This window comes from Struthio camelus, chromosome 24 (assembly GCF_040807025.1).
Source record: "Struthio camelus isolate bStrCam1 chromosome 24, bStrCam1.hap1, whole genome shotgun sequence".
Lineage (NCBI taxonomy): Eukaryota > Metazoa > Chordata > Aves > Struthioniformes > Struthionidae > Struthio > Struthio camelus.
The window spans coordinates 10052626-10069234 of record NC_090965.1 but is presented as its reverse complement, the minus strand read 5'-3'; the positions used below and the strand labels follow the sequence as shown (position 1 = coordinate 10069234).

General features: G+C 51.0%; 1 protein-coding gene across 1 annotated transcript in view; it reads left to right on the top strand.

The window, feature by feature from the left end:
• The window catches only part of DENND2C (DENN domain containing 2C), a 29429-nt gene that overhangs the window by 2821 nt on the left and 9999 nt on the right, over nt 1–16609 (top strand). The window contains exons 5-17 of the mRNA XM_068918650.1: nt 85–216; nt 316–479; nt 617–743; nt 1196–1359; nt 1742–1862; nt 2330–2503; nt 2670–2784; nt 9004–9961; nt 10917–11065; nt 11499–11611; nt 11980–12147; nt 14951–15047; nt 15800–15844. Coding sequence (XP_068774751.1) covers nt 85–216; nt 316–479; nt 617–743; nt 1196–1359; nt 1742–1862; nt 2330–2503; nt 2670–2784; nt 9004–9961; nt 10917–11065; nt 11499–11611; nt 11980–12147; nt 14951–15047; nt 15800–15844 — 2527 coding nt within the window. The remainder of the gene's footprint in view (nt 1–84; nt 217–315; nt 480–616; nt 744–1195; nt 1360–1741; nt 1863–2329; nt 2504–2669; nt 2785–9003; nt 9962–10916; nt 11066–11498; nt 11612–11979; nt 12148–14950; nt 15048–15799; nt 15845–16609) is intronic.

Sequence of the window (16609 nt, the reverse complement as noted above, 5' to 3'; positions counted from 1 at the left end):
GTGTTTGGATCAGTCCCTATCCTGCTGCTACCCTTGGACCCAGTGTGGGTTTGCAGTGTTTGTCCTTGATCCTCTGCGCTCCAGGGGCGGCAGACATTTCAGCGCTTTGACAAGTTCAATGCCAAATACAACCCCATGGGTGCCAGTGAGCTGCGTGACCTCTATCTGAAGACAGAGAACACTATCAATGGCGAGTACTTTGCTACCATCATCAAGGTGAGAATGAAGAGGAGGAGGCAGCAGCTCAGCTGTGGGGCTGTTGTGCTCCAGGGGCTGAAGGGTTTCCATGCCTCTGTCTGCCCTCTTGGTTTGCAGGAGGTTGGCTCTGATCTGGAGGATGCCAAGTACCAGCATGCAGAACCTCGACTCTCAATCTATGGGCGCTCAGCTGAGGAGTGGCCCAAGTTGGCCAGCTGGTTCAACAAACATCATGTCTATTCCCCCAACATGAAGTGGATGATCCAGATACCCAGGATTTAGTATGCGCTGCGGGTCTGGGAGAGCATTGTCCCTTAGAGTACACTGTGCCTAATTCTTTGTCCTGAGGGGATTAATTATGGAGAAAGCAGGCCACGTTGTTCCTCTGCTAGTGGCTAATTCCTGTCTCTGTCCACAGTGATGTGTTCAGGTCTAAGAACTTCCTCCCACACTTTGGGAAAATGCTGGAAAATATCTTTGTTCCTGTGTTTGAGGCAACCGTCAATCCTCAAGCCCACAAAGAGCTGAGTGTCTTTCTACGCCACGTGAGTGTTGCCTGACGATGTGGTCAGGGTGCAGTGAGCAGTGACGTTCCTGTTTGCACATGACCCATGGTGTTGCTCTGACATGGGAAATGTCAGTGGTGGGCTTGTGGCCCCCCCTCCCACATTATGGGAGGGGGGAAGGTGTCCAGGGGAAGCAGGTTCTGTGAGCTGGGCTGCTGTGAGGCTGTGAGAGATGCTGTCCACTTACCTCCTGGAGAGGTGGTTTGGTGCGAACTTTATTTCTATCTATTGATAGAGCTCTCTGCCCTGCTCAGGGATTCCCAAGGAGCAAAGACTGCCCTCTTGGCCCTGACTCTGCTCCTGGGTTAGGCAGGGTACAAGCTACGGCCAGACTACGGAGAGCTGTGTTGGATAGGGTGAGCCAGCCTGCCTGAGGACGCTGAGGTGGGGAGCTTTGAGACATGGCTTTTTTCTGTTGCTGTACCAAGCAGATCACTGGCTTTGACAGCGTGGATGATGAATCCAAGCACAGTGGACACATGTTCTCCACCAAAAGTCCAAAGCCAGAGGAGTGGACCTGTGAGAAGAACCCATCCTACACCTACTATGTGTACTATATGTATGCCAACATCCTGGTGCTTAACAACCTACGTAGGTGAGGGCCCAGGATCTTCTCAGGGACCTGCCTTACAGGTGGTGAAGGGGGGGGGGGCTGCCTCATGAGTTGCCTTTGATTGTTTGATTGTTGGTGGGGCCCTCATTGCTCTACCACAAAGGTGGCTTGGAGCTTCGTGTCCCAGAGCAATTTCCAAACACTCCTTGGGGGAAGCGTGATGGACTGGAGTGAACACCTTGGAACTGCAGAGATAGCATTTACTGCAGGCACAAGGGAGAAAAGAAGTAACGTGCCTCTAGGCTCAAGCTGGGTTCTTTGAAGACCCACTGGTAGAGGTGGTGCAGGACTTGAAGCTGGGGGATTTCGGATTGCACGCCACATATCCCTGGTGCTCGCCTACTCTTCTCTTCCATGTGCCTAGGCAGCGTGGTATGAACACCTTCCTCTTCCGTCCACACTGTGGGGAAGCTGGGGCTATCACACACCTGCTTGCAGCCTTCATGACAGCAGATAATATCTCCCACGGCCTCAACCTCAAGAAGGTGAGTGGAAGAGCCTCCACCGAGCAGCCCAGGAGTGGCGGAGGAGGAGAACACGTCCATAGCCAGCCTCCACCGGAGCTGACAGTTACTTGTACCTCTGCTTTAGACTGATACTGACAGGCAGAGGTTACATGATTCCCTGGGCTTCCCCAGGCATGTCTGGGGATATAGCTGGGGAACGTGTCCAGATTTCCCAAAGTTTCAGCCTGATACACCTATCATTGGGTAGGTCTTGATCATTGGAGCCAGCTGAGGTCCGAAATCAGGCAGATTCAAATCACTTGGCCCCTCATACTCCACGTGGGCCCTGGAGGACCAGTAGCCTGCCTCTCCCTTTTCTTGCCAGATATGAGCTCTTTGCACCAGTTTTCCTGGCTGGGGACTAGGCTGTTCTCAAGAGCGAGCCTGGAGAGGTGAAGGGCACAGCAGCTTCACCTCTAACCTGACAGCTCTGCTCTCTTTTGCAGAGCCCAGTGTTGCAGTACCTGTACTTCCTTGCCCAAATTCCCATCGCTATGTCCCCGCTCAGCAATAACAGCCTCTTTCTGGAGTATGCAAAGAACCCATTGCCTGACTTCCACCAGAAGGGTCTCATGGTGTCCCTTTCTACCGATGACCCCATGCAGTTCCATTACACCAAGGTATGGCACGGGGGCATGGCCTCCTGGGGCCTGGAGCGCCTGGGCTTTACTTTTCGGCAGCATTTGCAGCAGGTTCAAGGTGCTGGCAATCTCAGGCCAGCCCCCACAGCAGCGTGGGCGGCGCGTGGTGCGGCGGGCCGCCTGCTAACGCCCGCTGTGCCGGCAGGAGCCCCTCATGGAGGAGTACGCCATCGCTGCCCAGGTCTTCAAGCTCAGCACCTGCGACATGTGCGAGATCGCCAGGAACAGCGTCCTGCAGTGCGGGCTGTCCCACCAGGTAGGTGCGCGCCGGGGCGGGAAGCGGGGCCCTGCTCGGTCCCTGCGGCGCTGCTGCCACCGCGTGCCCGAGGCCGCGAGCAGCTCCTCCACGCGGCGCCAGGCGCTGCTGGTGGGGAGCCTGGGCCTGGGCCCGGGCCCGGCGCAGTCGGCTCTGTCTCTGCCAGGAAAAAGCCAAGTTCCTGGGAGAGAACTACCAGGAGGAAGGGCCGCAGGGCAACGACATCCGCAAGACGAACGTGGCCCAGATCCGCGTGGCCTATCGCTACGAGACGTGGTGCTACGAGCTCAACCTCATCGCCGAGGGCCTGAAAGACGCCTAGGAGCGCGGGGGCGGGGCCGGGCCGGGCCGGGCGGGGTCGGACCAGTAAAACCGCAACCAGGAGTCGCGCGGTGCCGCCTGCTGTGCGCCGGGGGCGGGGCCCACTGTCTGAGTGACGGCTGCGCCGTCCAATGGGTAGTGGCTCTGAAGTTCGTGAGCGCGGGGCCGGCCGGGGCGGGGCCCACTGCCTGAATGACGGCTGCGCCGTCCAATGGGCAGTGGCTCTGAGGTGCGTGGGCGCGGCCCGTGCGCGGGGCGCCGGGGCCGGGGCCGGGCGGTGGCAGCGGCAGCGGGTGAAGCGGGCGGGGGCCGCGGGTGAGCGGGGCCGGGGCCGGGGCCGCGGGTGAGCGGGGCCGGGGCGGGCGGGCGGGCGGCGCTCCGGGGCAGGCCCGGCGGGAGCGGTCTGCCCTGCCCCGTGAGCCCGGGCTGGGCCGGGGCCGCTCGGCCCGGCGGCGGCGGGAGCGGGAGCGGGAGCAGGGCTGCGCGGCGCGGCGGTTCGCCGCCGGCGGACGGGGCTCCCGGCCCGCGGTGCGGAGCGCTTCCGCGGCGCTGCGCGCCTGCCCGGCCCCGTCGGGCTGCCCGGCCGCCGCTGGGTGCGGCGCTCCGCTGCGGAGGAAGGTGCCGGCGTGCCCGGGGCCCCGCGGCGGCCGGCCCGGCAGGCCCCATGGCCCGGGCGTCGCGCGTGGGGCCGAGCCCGGGGAGGAAGCAGCCGGCTGCCCCAGCCCACCGGATCCTTGGATGACTCACTGGCCTCGAGTTCCCTTGCCCGCAGTCCCTCCTACAGGGCTTCTTCAAGGCAAAGCGCTTACAGGCGGGCTGTGGTGTTCAGATAGCAGTAGGTCTCGATGCCTCCTGGCGCACGGACAGGGAGGTCTGCGGGGGTGCTGGTTCCCCTCGCCTGTGCCCTTGCTCGCGTGCAGCCCCCTCCTCTGCCTCTGCTGCCACAGTCGGACGCGGCCCGCCTGGACAGAGTCCCAGCGCTGATGGGAGCTCTGCGCCTTGGTGGCTGGGACTTCTGTCAGCCTCAGCGAAGGAAGATGCATAGAAGATGGGTGGCAGGAAAGACAGTCCCTGGAAACGACAGTCCTTGTGGGTTTTGCTGTCCCTGTCTATCACAGCGAGAGATGGGGATGAGGAGTGACCATGACTCTGCTGCCTGGGAAGGGAGAGCAGAGGGAGAAAGCGAGAAGCTGCTGGACAAGCCCCCATGTTGCCCTCTCAGGGCTCTGCCAGCAGCAGGGAAGCATGGGAATCAGCGCTCCCCAGTGCGGTGCCTGGGACCCACTGAAACGGGCTGGTGCATGCTGCGTGCCTCTGGCTGTAGGAGGTCTCCTGGGAAAATGCTGTAGGCTGCTGGAAACTCGTATTTAAGTTTAACTTTTTCTGCCCACTTGCTGGGTCTGAGTTCTGGTGTGAAGCTGCAGAGTCCCTGGGGCATGCAGCCGGCCTGTGATGTAGTGTCTCAGTCAACCGCTGTTTTCACTATTGCTAACCTGAGCATTCAGATACTGTGAGTCAGATCCAAAAGAGCATGAGTTTAAAAATAGTACAGTGTGGGTTCTGTCCATTTGTCCTCTGTCATGGAACCCTTCAAGGCTTACAAATTTAAGGTGTTTTCTAGTAAGGGTAAAAACTTACTTTCAGAAGGTTGAATTTTATTGTTTCAGAAAAACACTAAAATTCTAAAGAATCAGAAGTATCTTTCTCATCAGTACAAAAGTCTTGGGACTCATGACAGCAGCCAGACTTTGCCTCCTTTCGCTATGTAATTAAGGTTAGCCTCACATTAACTGTCTAAGGTCTGTCTTCTACATGGCCAGGTATCTGTTAAGCTGGACGGCACTCCACGGCACCATATGCAGCAGCTTCCAATGAGTTAATAACTAGAGTTGGTTTGTATTGAAATGGTAATGACTAAGCGTACCACATTCCTGAAGCATTACTTATTTTGATATAAAATCTGCTTGTTTGGTACTGCCCACATCTTTCAGCCATTAGCATGGCAGAGTGTTGTTCAGAAAAGCTTCAGGTTTGTCCTGGAGCTGACCAGAATGGGAGTAGCTGAGCACTCTGGAAAGGGCCCTTGCTGCCGTGCTGGCTGCCCCCTAATCCCTCTAGGACTAACCTGGTGGCTTCCCTAGGCTTCAGAAGACCCCAAGCATGTCTTGCATTTGACTACCAACACAGAAGGCTTAGTGACAAGGTGATCTATTGTCCTTTGGCTTGTTCAGAACTGCACAGCTCTCATAAAAGGAGTAACAGTTTGCTTCAGCACTGTGTGGAGTTGCCAGGCCAGCGATTTGCCTGTTCTGATGCCTGTTGTACAGCAGGATAAGGTGAGGTGGTGTGTTAGTGCCTTTGTTTAGCTAGCTGGCTACAAGCGTGAGCGTAGTGAAGAGGGCTGTAGGGAGCCAGTAGCATCTGCGGTGAGTGGGCTTGACCTTAGCATTGACGAGTATTTTATTCTTGAATGATGCTGGCAGCATTTTCTCCTGGAGCATGTGGTTTCAGGAAACTGAATTGTCTTGAGACCCTTTGCATGGAAAATGCTTAGCATGCTCTCTGGCTTTCAGCATTGGAAAAAGAGTAAGGGCTGCCTATCGTGTGATGGGAACGTAACTCATTTTTTTGCTTTGGATAAAGATATGGAAACTGATTTCAGACACTGGATCTGAGAAGCTATCTTTGGGGGAAAACGTGTGATATCTTTGGCAGGCTTTGTCTAGAAATGATTTAAAGTCTCTTAGCCTGTGACCGATGCTTTCAATAAAATGATTCAGTGCACCTGGATGCAACAGACTGCTCTAAGTACTAATGAAGTAGGAGTGATAAATTCATTTTTTGTGGAAAGACTGGGAAGCATACTGAAGGAGTTTAGAGGGAGAGGTCAGGAAAGAAGCAGTCACTTAAAGTCTGGTTAGTTTGTGAAAGGGAGGGTGTCTGTTTTCCCTGAGGTACAGGTGCTAGCTGCCTGACCCGGGTGGTCTCTGCCAGTTCTATGTCTCTAGGCTGTATATTGGCTGGTCTCAGGCTGCATCTTACAGGATTAGTTTGCTTGGATCAGACTGCCCCAGACTGCTCTTCATCTAAGATCAGTCTATCCTTGCCCAGGCTCACAGGCTGAGTTTAGATGAATGCCCTGTTCTTGCCTTGAAAGCCTTTACAGGTGAGGAGCCACGTTCTTCTCCTAGGAGGGTGGGTTATTTTGGAAGAGACAGTACAAGGCTGCGGCTGGCAGGACAGCGCTGAGCAGGAGAGACCATTAGGTGATTCCTTTAAGCTTGTGTTCCATTGGCTGCATTTAAGAGGAGCCATGTGTTTCTCATTGTATCTGGTAGTTCAAAGATCAGTGGCATGTCTTGGCGTGAACATTGCTGTTGCACTCAAAGCTGTAGGGCTTAGGTGAGTGAAGCTTGTTGTTTCACTGGCTGGAGAGATAATATTACTTGGTGGGCTCATGCTGAAGAAGAGAAGATAAATTCAGTGTGGATCCTGTTTCTAGATTTGGATCTGCGTAGCTCTGGATGCTAGAGCCAGTCAGTTGCTTGAGTATTGGGTGAACTGCTTGAACTCTGGGCATTCATCAGTGAGCAGAAACTGAGGCAGCGCTGCAGCTCAGTGCCTGTACATTGGCTGGGGCTGTGCTTCTCCACCATGTTTTTCTGTTGCTAGTTGTGCCTCATCATGGGAAGACAGATGTGGACAGTAGAGACAGAATTGGAATCTGCCTGGTGGGGGTGTCACCAGTGGCATACGAAGATTCATCCCTTGCATAACCTGGATTATTAACACAGTAAATCCTGATGGAGGTTGGGGGTATTAGGCCAACCTGAGGTGAGGCCCTTTGCACCCTCACCAGCACGAGTTATAGAGGGAATGACATGTGACATGAGGCAGCCTGGCAGCCAGCAGACCTGACCCACTTGAGCACTGACAGCCCTGCTTATCCTGAGGATGGGTCCAGCTGACATGCTGAGCAGGGCAGCTCCAGTCTGCTCTGTGCAGTGATTTTTCCCTTGTGGATGCTGCATGCAGATGCTTTGCCAGGTTACCTGTGCTGTAGGGAAGCAAGGGAGCCCTCTGTGCCATGTATGGGGTTTATGTCAGCATGGAGTTCTGCATCTAGAGGTCTTGTGTCTGAAGACCTGGGAGAGAGTGAAAATGCCTGGTCTGCGGCCGTGCTGGCTGAGAGGAGGCTATTTCCCTGCTCCCCGGCTCAGCTTTTCACTTCAGAGCCTTCCCTTTTGCTAGCTCGTGCTTCAGGCCTCAGGAGCAGCCACTGTTGCTGGAGATCAGCTGCAATGGGTTCAGAAAAGGGGAAAGTTGCTTTCCTGTCTGCTAATCAGGGCTGCACAGAGAGGGACTGAGGAAGGACGGCTCTGCTCTGGCTCAGGATGTTTGGAAACAAGGCTATTAATAGCGGAAGGGAGGGGGCCCTGGGTGCCTGCGAGCTGCTGGGAGCAGCCTGGCTGTGCGGGAACGGGGTCTTGCTGCAGGGTGGGGGCAGGAGCACTGCAGCACTCTGGGCAGGGAGCCGGGGTATGTGGGGACTGTGCATGGGGGCTGCTGCTCTTTACCTGCTCTCTCATGCACACACTTGTCTTGGTCTTTTCCTGCCCCCCTGCAAGGGGAGTCAGCAGCACTCTTCTGTTGGCTTGTCCCCTCCCTGCATCTTGCTCCCAGCCGGAGTGTGTGTTTGTGTGTGTGTGTGGGGGGGGGGGGGGGCTGTGGTGCTGTGTTGGAGTTGCAATGCCAGGTGTGTGGTAGTAGCTTGTCCTCGCTTGTCCAGAGGCTGTGCTGGTGGTGTTCAGGAGTGGTGTCAGTAGGGAAGCATTGGGGATGGGGCACAATGCAATGAGGGACAGAGGGGCAGAAGATGTAATGCATATCCCCAGCTCAGCAGGCCTTACCCAGGTTGTCCAAGTTTTAACGTATTCACTGTTGAGCGGGAGTGTTACTTGCAGCTGTTGGGGACAATGTGACAAGCAATGTCAGACAGCAAGAGCTTGGACTGAGCAGCACTGCTCTGGTACAGGGTGTGAAAGTCCAGCAGGGAGCTGAGGTTATGTGCCATCACCAAATTGCCTGGGGAGCCCTGGGCTGTCCTACCTCAATGAGATTTCTTGTCCTTTTGGCCTCTGTGGTATGCCTTTAAAACTTCTGGCTGAAAGCCACAGGCTGGGCACTGCTGCGCTCAGGTGTCTCTGTTGGTGAATTTAGGTCAAGTTTTGGCAGGTATAACATCAAACAGGTTTTTACTTGTGTTGTGCAGCAGGGAGAGAGTGTCTTGACGAAGGAGTGCTTTTGGGCTCTTCTCCAGTTAAGACGACTGTCCTAGTTCTCCTGGGTGAAGCAGCAGCCATCCTGCTATCCCTATCTATAACGCTGGCATGGTCTTTTGCATCTTGCTGTGCCTCTGCTGTGTTGAGAGCTCCAGCAGAGATGGACTGCTGCAGCGGTTTGGCTGTATGCTGCCTAAGGTGCATACACCTTCAGGAGAAACTGAGCACTCCTGCCTGGCCCATAGGACCAGCAAGAAACGGGGGGGCTGGCTGAGAGCTCTGCTGAGGACAGACCGTGCTGCAATGTCGCTGTGCCATTAAGTGACTTTCCTGAGTTTGGAACCTGGGAATCTATGTTTGTGCTTTGTACCTGTTGTGGTGTTTTTTTGTTTTTCTTTGTTTTTTAAGCCAGTGAGGTCTCTACTTCCTTTTGTTGGCCTTTGCAGATGTGTACTACAGAACCAGGCTTTGTGGGGAGCATGCTGTGGAAGCCAGTCTTGAACATGTGATATGGGGAGGAGCGTTCTTCAGCAGTTGCCTGGGTGCAGCTGGGAGCTCTGGGTGGTGGGTATGGTTCAAGTGGAGCTGATGGTTGTTTTCTTTTCTCCATCCACAGGTAGTACTAGGAGGCAGTCCTTGCAGGGCTGACACCCAGAGGCTTTTGGACACCGCTGGATGCTTTGGGGTCTCATGTCAGCTTGATCTGTGCAGGACACAGGTAGACTTGGACAAAGCTGGAGATGGGGTGTTTGTAAGCGCACTGGCACTTGCCATGCACCCAACAGGGACAGTGGACAGTAGCTTCTCCCGCTCTGCTGTGCAGACCCTCTCCCGGAGCCACTGCCGCAACATCAAACAGAAGATCTCCCAGTGGGAGGGGAGGACACAGGGGTGCTCCAGCGAGAAGCAACAGCTGAAGGACTTTGGGGTAAAGTATGAGCCAGGCTGTGATGCTCTATGTAAAGTGAAGCCAGGGCATACAGAGAAGGGCAGAAAGACTGGATCTGAAGATCCAAAGAACCTGGGCCTGGACTTTAGGGAAAATGCAAGGAGCCGCTTGCAGACTGATGACTGTGGTGACCTCAGGCCACGTGCATGCAGCCTGGTTTCCCAGGCCAAGGAGAATGGAGACTGGCAAGCAGCCTTCTTGGACTCAGGGGAGACACTGCCCCCAGGCAACTTCTACGCTTCACAAGGGCTGTGGAAGAAAGTAGATCCCCTTCCACCTGACAAAACCCTGGCAGTGCCCTCGGACCCTCAGAGGAAGCGAGAGAGCTGTGACTCCACGGAAAGAGCGCTTAAAGCCAAGGGAGTGGACTCTCTCTGCAGGGCAGAGAGGAGCTTGAAAAACATTTACGCAGAGGCTGAGGGGCAAGAGATGGGGCCAGCAGCTGTCCCACCGCCCAAACCCCGTAGGACTTTCCGCTATCTTGCAGAAAAGGACCCCAGGAGCTGCAGCGATGCCAGCGCTAAAAAGGAAGCTGCCCTGCAAAATCAGTGTGGAGGAGACATGGTGTCATCCTCTCACAGTCCTGAGCAGAGAGTAGCCAGCAGAAGGATCAGAGGAAGAACTCAGAGGTACATTGCTTCATGTCTGAAACACGTTTCCTTAAATCAGTTTCTAGATAAGTCCAAGTAACCTGCTTGCCATGACATCATTATGGAGATGCTGGTACTGATGATAGCTCTGTTGATGGGGAGAGGATGTTTCTGGATGAAAGTAACCCCTTTCCATCACTGTGAATGCACTGTGTTTGCTGCTGATAATCCTGCAAAGAAGGTTAAAAGGCCCAAACAAACCTCAGTCCCACGCATTAAAACAGAGTTGAGTGGGAATGTGCTGGCCCCAGGGAGGGTGCTGCCTGCTTCTTGTGAATTTCAGAATGGCCTTCTCTGGAGGCAGTGTTGTGGTTAAATGTTCAGACCTCCCTCCGAAAGAAAGTGTCTCTTGTTGCTTATAGTTGGAGGCTATCAGTTGTGGGCGATCACTGTTGCAGCAGGTTTGGCTGTTCTGCCCTTTTGCCTGTAGGTTCCTATCACAGAGTAATAACCCTCTGAGATAGTTTGATGCTAGTCTTACAAGCAGATGAGCTGCTTAGGGCAGCTGTGCTGCCCTAACAGTGTGAATGTTCTAGGTGGAGATGTGGCTAGGATTCCTGAATCCTTAAAACACCTTCTTCCAGGGTGGCAAAGTATGCAGCAAAAACAAGAATTTTATGATGATGGACTAAATCCCATCCAGGTTTTTTGTGACCTCTGCAATTATTTTGGATCGGAGGCCAAAACCTGTTGTGGGTACCTGCCTCTGTGACAGGATGGGACTCACCATGTCTGCTCCAACTCCATTTTTCATTAAAAACCTTCCAGGGTAAGGGAACAGGAGCTGACTGGAAATCAGTGAGTCCAGAGTCCAGAGTGGAGCATTGGTGTGTTTGCTGGCCCAAAGGAGGACCATACTCTGTGTGGACCAGAGGCAATAGCTTGCTGGTACATGCAGGTGCCTTTAGAAGAAGTTATGCTGGTTTTCCTCCAGGAAATCCTTTGAGTTTGAGGACATCCAGGGCTTCCGCAACCGAATGGTGGCCACTAGCTCCCGCAAACTTCAGGAAGAGACAAAAGGCACCACAGGATCCAGGCTTTTCTACACACAGTCAGAAGATAACATCTATGAGGACATTATCTGTACGTACCTGAGCTTCTGGGGATTGCACTCACTTTATTTGGGGGTAGCAAATTTTCTGGGGAGGTAGGTGTGAAGGTGGATTCCCTATTAATGTTAATACTATCTGTTATGTGAACAGGCTGGTTTAGATGCCATGGAAGCTCACTAGAACAGGCATGTGCTAAACTGACTTCTTTGGTAGCTCTCTACATGCTCTGCTTGAGTGCTGCATAGAGATCTATGTGAACACTGACAAGATCAGCTGCTTTGCAATGGAGCTAGTTTCTCTGCAGTGGTAGGAGTGTTGTGGTTTGATGAATCCTAACTACAGATCTCTCTCCAGATCTGTTCAAGCTTGGCAGAAAACTGTGCAAACACTCTGTGTTCATATCCCTTGCAAGAATGCAGTAATTTATCTCCTTTCATAAATTCCCTCTTCAATGCTTTTTACAGGTCCTGTGAAAGAGAACCCCTATGAAGATATCAGAGCGCTGCCTTTACCCCTGTGGAAGGTCCCATCTGTCTGGAAGTTACCAACCCCCCGGAGCGCCAATAGGGCTCCCAAGGTAGGGTGAGGGGATTAAATTGTCATGTGTTCACAGGGAGTCATCCTCACAAAGGGCCTGTTCTGTGCTCCCCTTGGCCTCAAATTCCCCCCCGCCCCGACATGTCATTGTCTTTCCTTAATATTTATTATTTGCTATTCATGTAATTGGTAATGAACAGTCATGGCAGTGGCAGTTGATTAAGCTGTTAAGAATCACAAAGATAGGAAAAAGAGTGTTGATGAGATGCTTGAGTGTTCCGGAGGAATTGGCTTGGTAGAACAGGAGGTTGCAGGAAATTCATCCTTTGTAATATGACTCCTCTGACTGCGAATTTGGACCAAAGCTTAATCCCATGTTTGACCATCTCTTCTGATTCTGTTTTCTAGCTTCCCCCCAAGCCTCCCTTTCTCAGTCGCAAGACTCTTGAGCTAAAGCCTTCCCAGACAAGTTTGCAAGGGAAAATGTTGAAGGACATAACCCTGCCTGTCACGCTGACAGAGTGGAAGCTGTTCCAAGCAGCAGAGGCTGCTAGCAGGAGAAAGAACTTGCCCTGGGTGAGATTTAAGCATGAAACCTTATTTCTTGCATGGCATTTCAAACTCTTGCTGCTTTATCTGACACCCTGTAAGTGCTTTGTAAGTGGTCGTGGAGTTGAGTGTCTGGCAGGTGAATGCTGCTTATCGCTGCTGTATGTGTGGACAGATGACCCTGCTCAAACCGTTTTCCCTCCCAGTAGTAGGCAAGTGTTGGAGGATCAAAAAACAGAGTGCCGGTTCTGGCTGGGATGGTGGTGGTGCTGATGGCCAAGAATCTGCAAAGAGGGTAGTAGGTGAAATGTAGCCTGATGCTATATTTGGATACCAGCTCTTCCTAGTGTTTTGTCATTAAAAGTATGTTCCCAATGCCTCCATGAAGTGCAGTGATGCTTGCTCTGTGCTGAATGTGGTGCAGGAATGCAAGGAGGCTCTCAGTGAGCTAAAGGGCAGGTTCTGTACGATATTGTGCACGTGTCTCAGACTGTTCCTTATGTTCTCACTGCACAGGAGCCAAGTTGTTAGATGTCTGAGTGTGTGGGGCTGCTTTGGGAGCTTGTAGGCACTTGGTTACTCGTCAAGTCAAGAACTGCAAGCCAACATGCCATTAGGAACATACTCTTGCAGCTGTTTGATAGTGTAAAGATGACAAGTAGTTTCACAAAGCCTTCATACATTTCTCCTGCCTGTGCCTCTGGCCACTCCCTCCTGCCGATGTGTAAAAGATGCAGGTACTTCTGATGCCAGAGTAGTGAGGAAGGCATTTAATCCATCCTTACAATAGAGGACTTGGTTGTAATTCTTACCTGGTGTGCTGGGAATCTTTTGAGATACTATTATCAATTACCAGCTTGTGTCCTTCAGTGATGAAGTGTAGAGTGTGCTGTAGGACAACTACAGCTACCGCTGAAGTGGTGAACGCTTGGTGTGTTGTGCCTGTGACTCAAGTTCTAATTATAGTAGTGGCAACAACTTACTTTAGCCATGGTAAAATCATTTAACTTCTGCAGATTATTATTTCTCGTGAAAATTGAGTGTATTTGCTCGATTTGCATGAGACTGTGGGGTGGAGTGGGACCGTTGCAAAATACAGTTCAAATGTTAAGTATTTTAGAATAATAAAGATCTTTTGTATGTGGTTTTAAACAAATTGCAGGGATGGGAAATCAGGAAGGAGAGGACAACGTTATAAAAATGCTGTGACAAAGAGTATCTTTCTTTTGGAAGAGGGAAAATAAAACATTCCCCAAAACCAAACCTACTCCAAAAATCTGGTAACAATTTACAAGCAGGAAGCACTCGTTATTCTCTCTGCTCTCAGAAAACTGAGCCAAGATTGTTAGAGAGATTCAGAAAAGGTTTGGAGCCCAAAAAGAAAAACTTTTTTTTTGTGGCTCAGGAAACACATTACTGCCTTAAACATACACAATATCTTGCACTGGTGACTCAATTGTGCAAAAATCAGAACAGAAATTGAAAACCTCTAGATAAAAGTGGACAGCAGAGGGAGAAGGAGGCAGGTTTTGCAACAGAAGAAGCATCTTCTGCAGTGGGATTTTTTCCTCCTTGCAGCCTCTTCACACTAAAAGAACACGTCTGTCTGGCCCAGAAAATTGTGAGAAATAGATCTGAAAAGGAGAGGAGCCTATGCCTAGTTTGCTGAGCTTAGGATAAGTGCTTGAGCTGAAAAACAGGTTCTCTTGCTGGATATCTTTCTTTTTGTGCAGTATTTGTGGTGACAAATGACTGGGCCCCACCCTGCTGTATTCAGTGGGAGCATTTAGTGAATTCTTAACTTGAGACAAGAATGAACTTGACCTGCACGCTGTGTTTAAAGTAAATCCTTTTTCTCAGAGAGGTGATAGCATTCTTTGACATGTAGAATCAAGAAGCGCCTCTGGCCTATACCCATACCTGGCAGCTCAGGGTGGGAACCCGGGGAGGCCTGTGACAGGAGTAGCAAAAAGCAATGTGACTTTAGTTTTAAGGCCTTTGTTAACAATGGGAGGAAGGTTAGCAGCAGCTACCTGAAGTGTCTAAATGCCGACACTTCTTCCATGTCTGTAGCTTACCTTGCTTTGGGCTGTGTTGTTTTCCAAGCTTTTTCTTGCAGTGGACCAGGTCTGTGGTGTCCCTGCAGTGCTGACACATCATTCTGTCCTGTTGGCATTCCACAGTTGTGCAAACTGAAAGTATGATCCATTCATTTTAGCAAACTCTCTCGGGTCAAGGGCTGTGCTCAGCGTAGCTTTGTTCTATGTCCAGCATGGTGCTTTGGAGAACTTACCTTAGCTATCTGGCATCCATCTGCAAGCAACAAATGTAAAGAAATAAACCCCAGGCTACACTGAGAGCTCTGCTCTCTCTGGGCTTGGAGAGAACTGGGATGCTTGTGGGTACGTGGAGTTCAGAATCCTTTGCAGAGGAAGGTTTATAAGATACTCTTGCAAGTCCCTTTGTAGTTGGCCTCTGTAATAGAAAACTGAGATCTGATGCTGGACATTTTGCCACTTCCTCTATCTCTTTGGTAAGCAAAATATGAGAACTTCCAGAATTCTAGAATGTATAGACAGTTTGGTGTCAGCTTTGAATTGTGCTAAAAGTAATATTTCTCTTGTAGCAGAAGTTCTGTGTTCATTCATTATCCAGTGAGCTGTGCTAAAAGCACTCCAGCCAGCAGCTTCTGAGCCAGGATTCCTGTCAGGACTTCAGCAGCCTTTCCAAAGTGTTGTGATGCTAGATGATAGCTGTTGGGCTGCTTTTCTATTGGCGCTGTGCCCATTTTGGACCCCATATTAACCTCTGCTTCTACTTTGGATTTCAGCTTGTACTAAAAGTACAGGAGATCTTTGATTCTAAACGCGGAAAGAAGAGGGTGAAGTTGCTCAGTTCCAGTGGGAAAGAAGCTCCTCCAAAGAAAGGTATAGAGGACTCTTGCACCGTTCTCTTTTTTATACACTTGTTGACTAGTGCAATTTTCTCCATGTCCTGGGATATTGTTAGTGGGCCAGTACCACTACCTCGTGCTGGGCTGACTTAGCAGCACTGAACCCTATGTTTTGCATGAAACTCTGAAACTGGTGGGCTTTCAGCACTGCTAGGATTGGGAATACTTGCTTAACCCAAGTCTAATGCTGTTAAAAGTGGAAGATCCCACTGTAGTCTGAGCCTGAAGAGATGGAGTAGTTATTAAAAGTGCTTTCTCAAAACATAAATCAGAACAAAACAAAAAAAAATGCACACCAAAACCACTTGTATGAGAACCACCTCTGGCAGCTCCACTCATCTCTTTTGTGTCTCTAAAGTGATATTCTTGTGTTCTGGTTTTCTAGCAGTGGTGCTGTCTTTATTTATGCTATATTCTATTCAGCAATGCTGTTAACTTTCCTAGCAGCATCAAGTAACCGCTTGGTTTCTGTTCTTGGCCTGTGTTCAGCTGACCTAGAAGATGGCTCACTGGAAACAGTGACTTCATATCAACTCCACTTTCTGAAATTTACTGTTGTAGCACGTTTGCCAGTAATAGCTGCTCTTTGCTGATGCTTTGAGCAGGATGGATGAGCAGCCCTGCATGATGTTGGCCTGATGAGTCTGAAGTTCTCTCTTTCCCAACTTAGGGTGTTGCCCATCTTCCTTCTGCATGGCTAATAAGTGAAAACTTTGTGTGTTTCAGGTGAAACCAGTGGGAATGAAAGCAATACAGAAAATCAGCCAAAAAGTGAGTGAATCACAGGGGCTGGTCCTGTTCCTGTAGCACTACATATTTGGCTAAGGTTCTAATGGGATAAGCATGTTGACTAATGGTGGCTTCTGCCATGACAGAGAAAGGGAACATCTGAGAGGTGGTGTGCTAAGGCTGGGAGCTGTTGATGTGGCAAATTGGCCTCTATTTCTGCTGCTTATCCTGAGCCCTCAGGTTTAATGCTACTGATCTGCCAGTGGCTAAAGTAGATTTCATTTCTGAGTTAGTAGAGTGATGTTTACCAAAATATGTCTTGCAGTGAATTGTCCCTGGATCGCCCCTGCTGCTAACACTTGATGTCATTGGCTCTGTTTTATATTTATAATGTTCTGAAATACCCTTTCCTGTAGGGAGAAATCACTTGGTTATTTGTCTGATTCCTTAGTCCTGAGTTTGATACTGGGCCCAGACTTGTGACAACTACTTGGTTTTAACTGGTGTGGGAGAGACTGAAGAGGTCTGAGTTTCTAGGCTGGTAAGGTTTGAAAGTGAAATGGTAATGGCTGGTGAATGACTCTGGCATGTCTGTAAACAGGATAACTATGTGCAGTGAGGATCTACTGAACAGGGCCAGTTGAATTGTTCTAGATGTTTCATTTACTTAGAAGCGTGCAAAAGGCCTTAACTCGGAGGCAATGATGAAGTTCAACTTTTTGTGTTAAGAAGAGTAATGGAGGGTGAAGACTGTCTTCAAAAATACGATGATTGAGTCACTGTCTGATTTAACAGTTGTTTCAAATG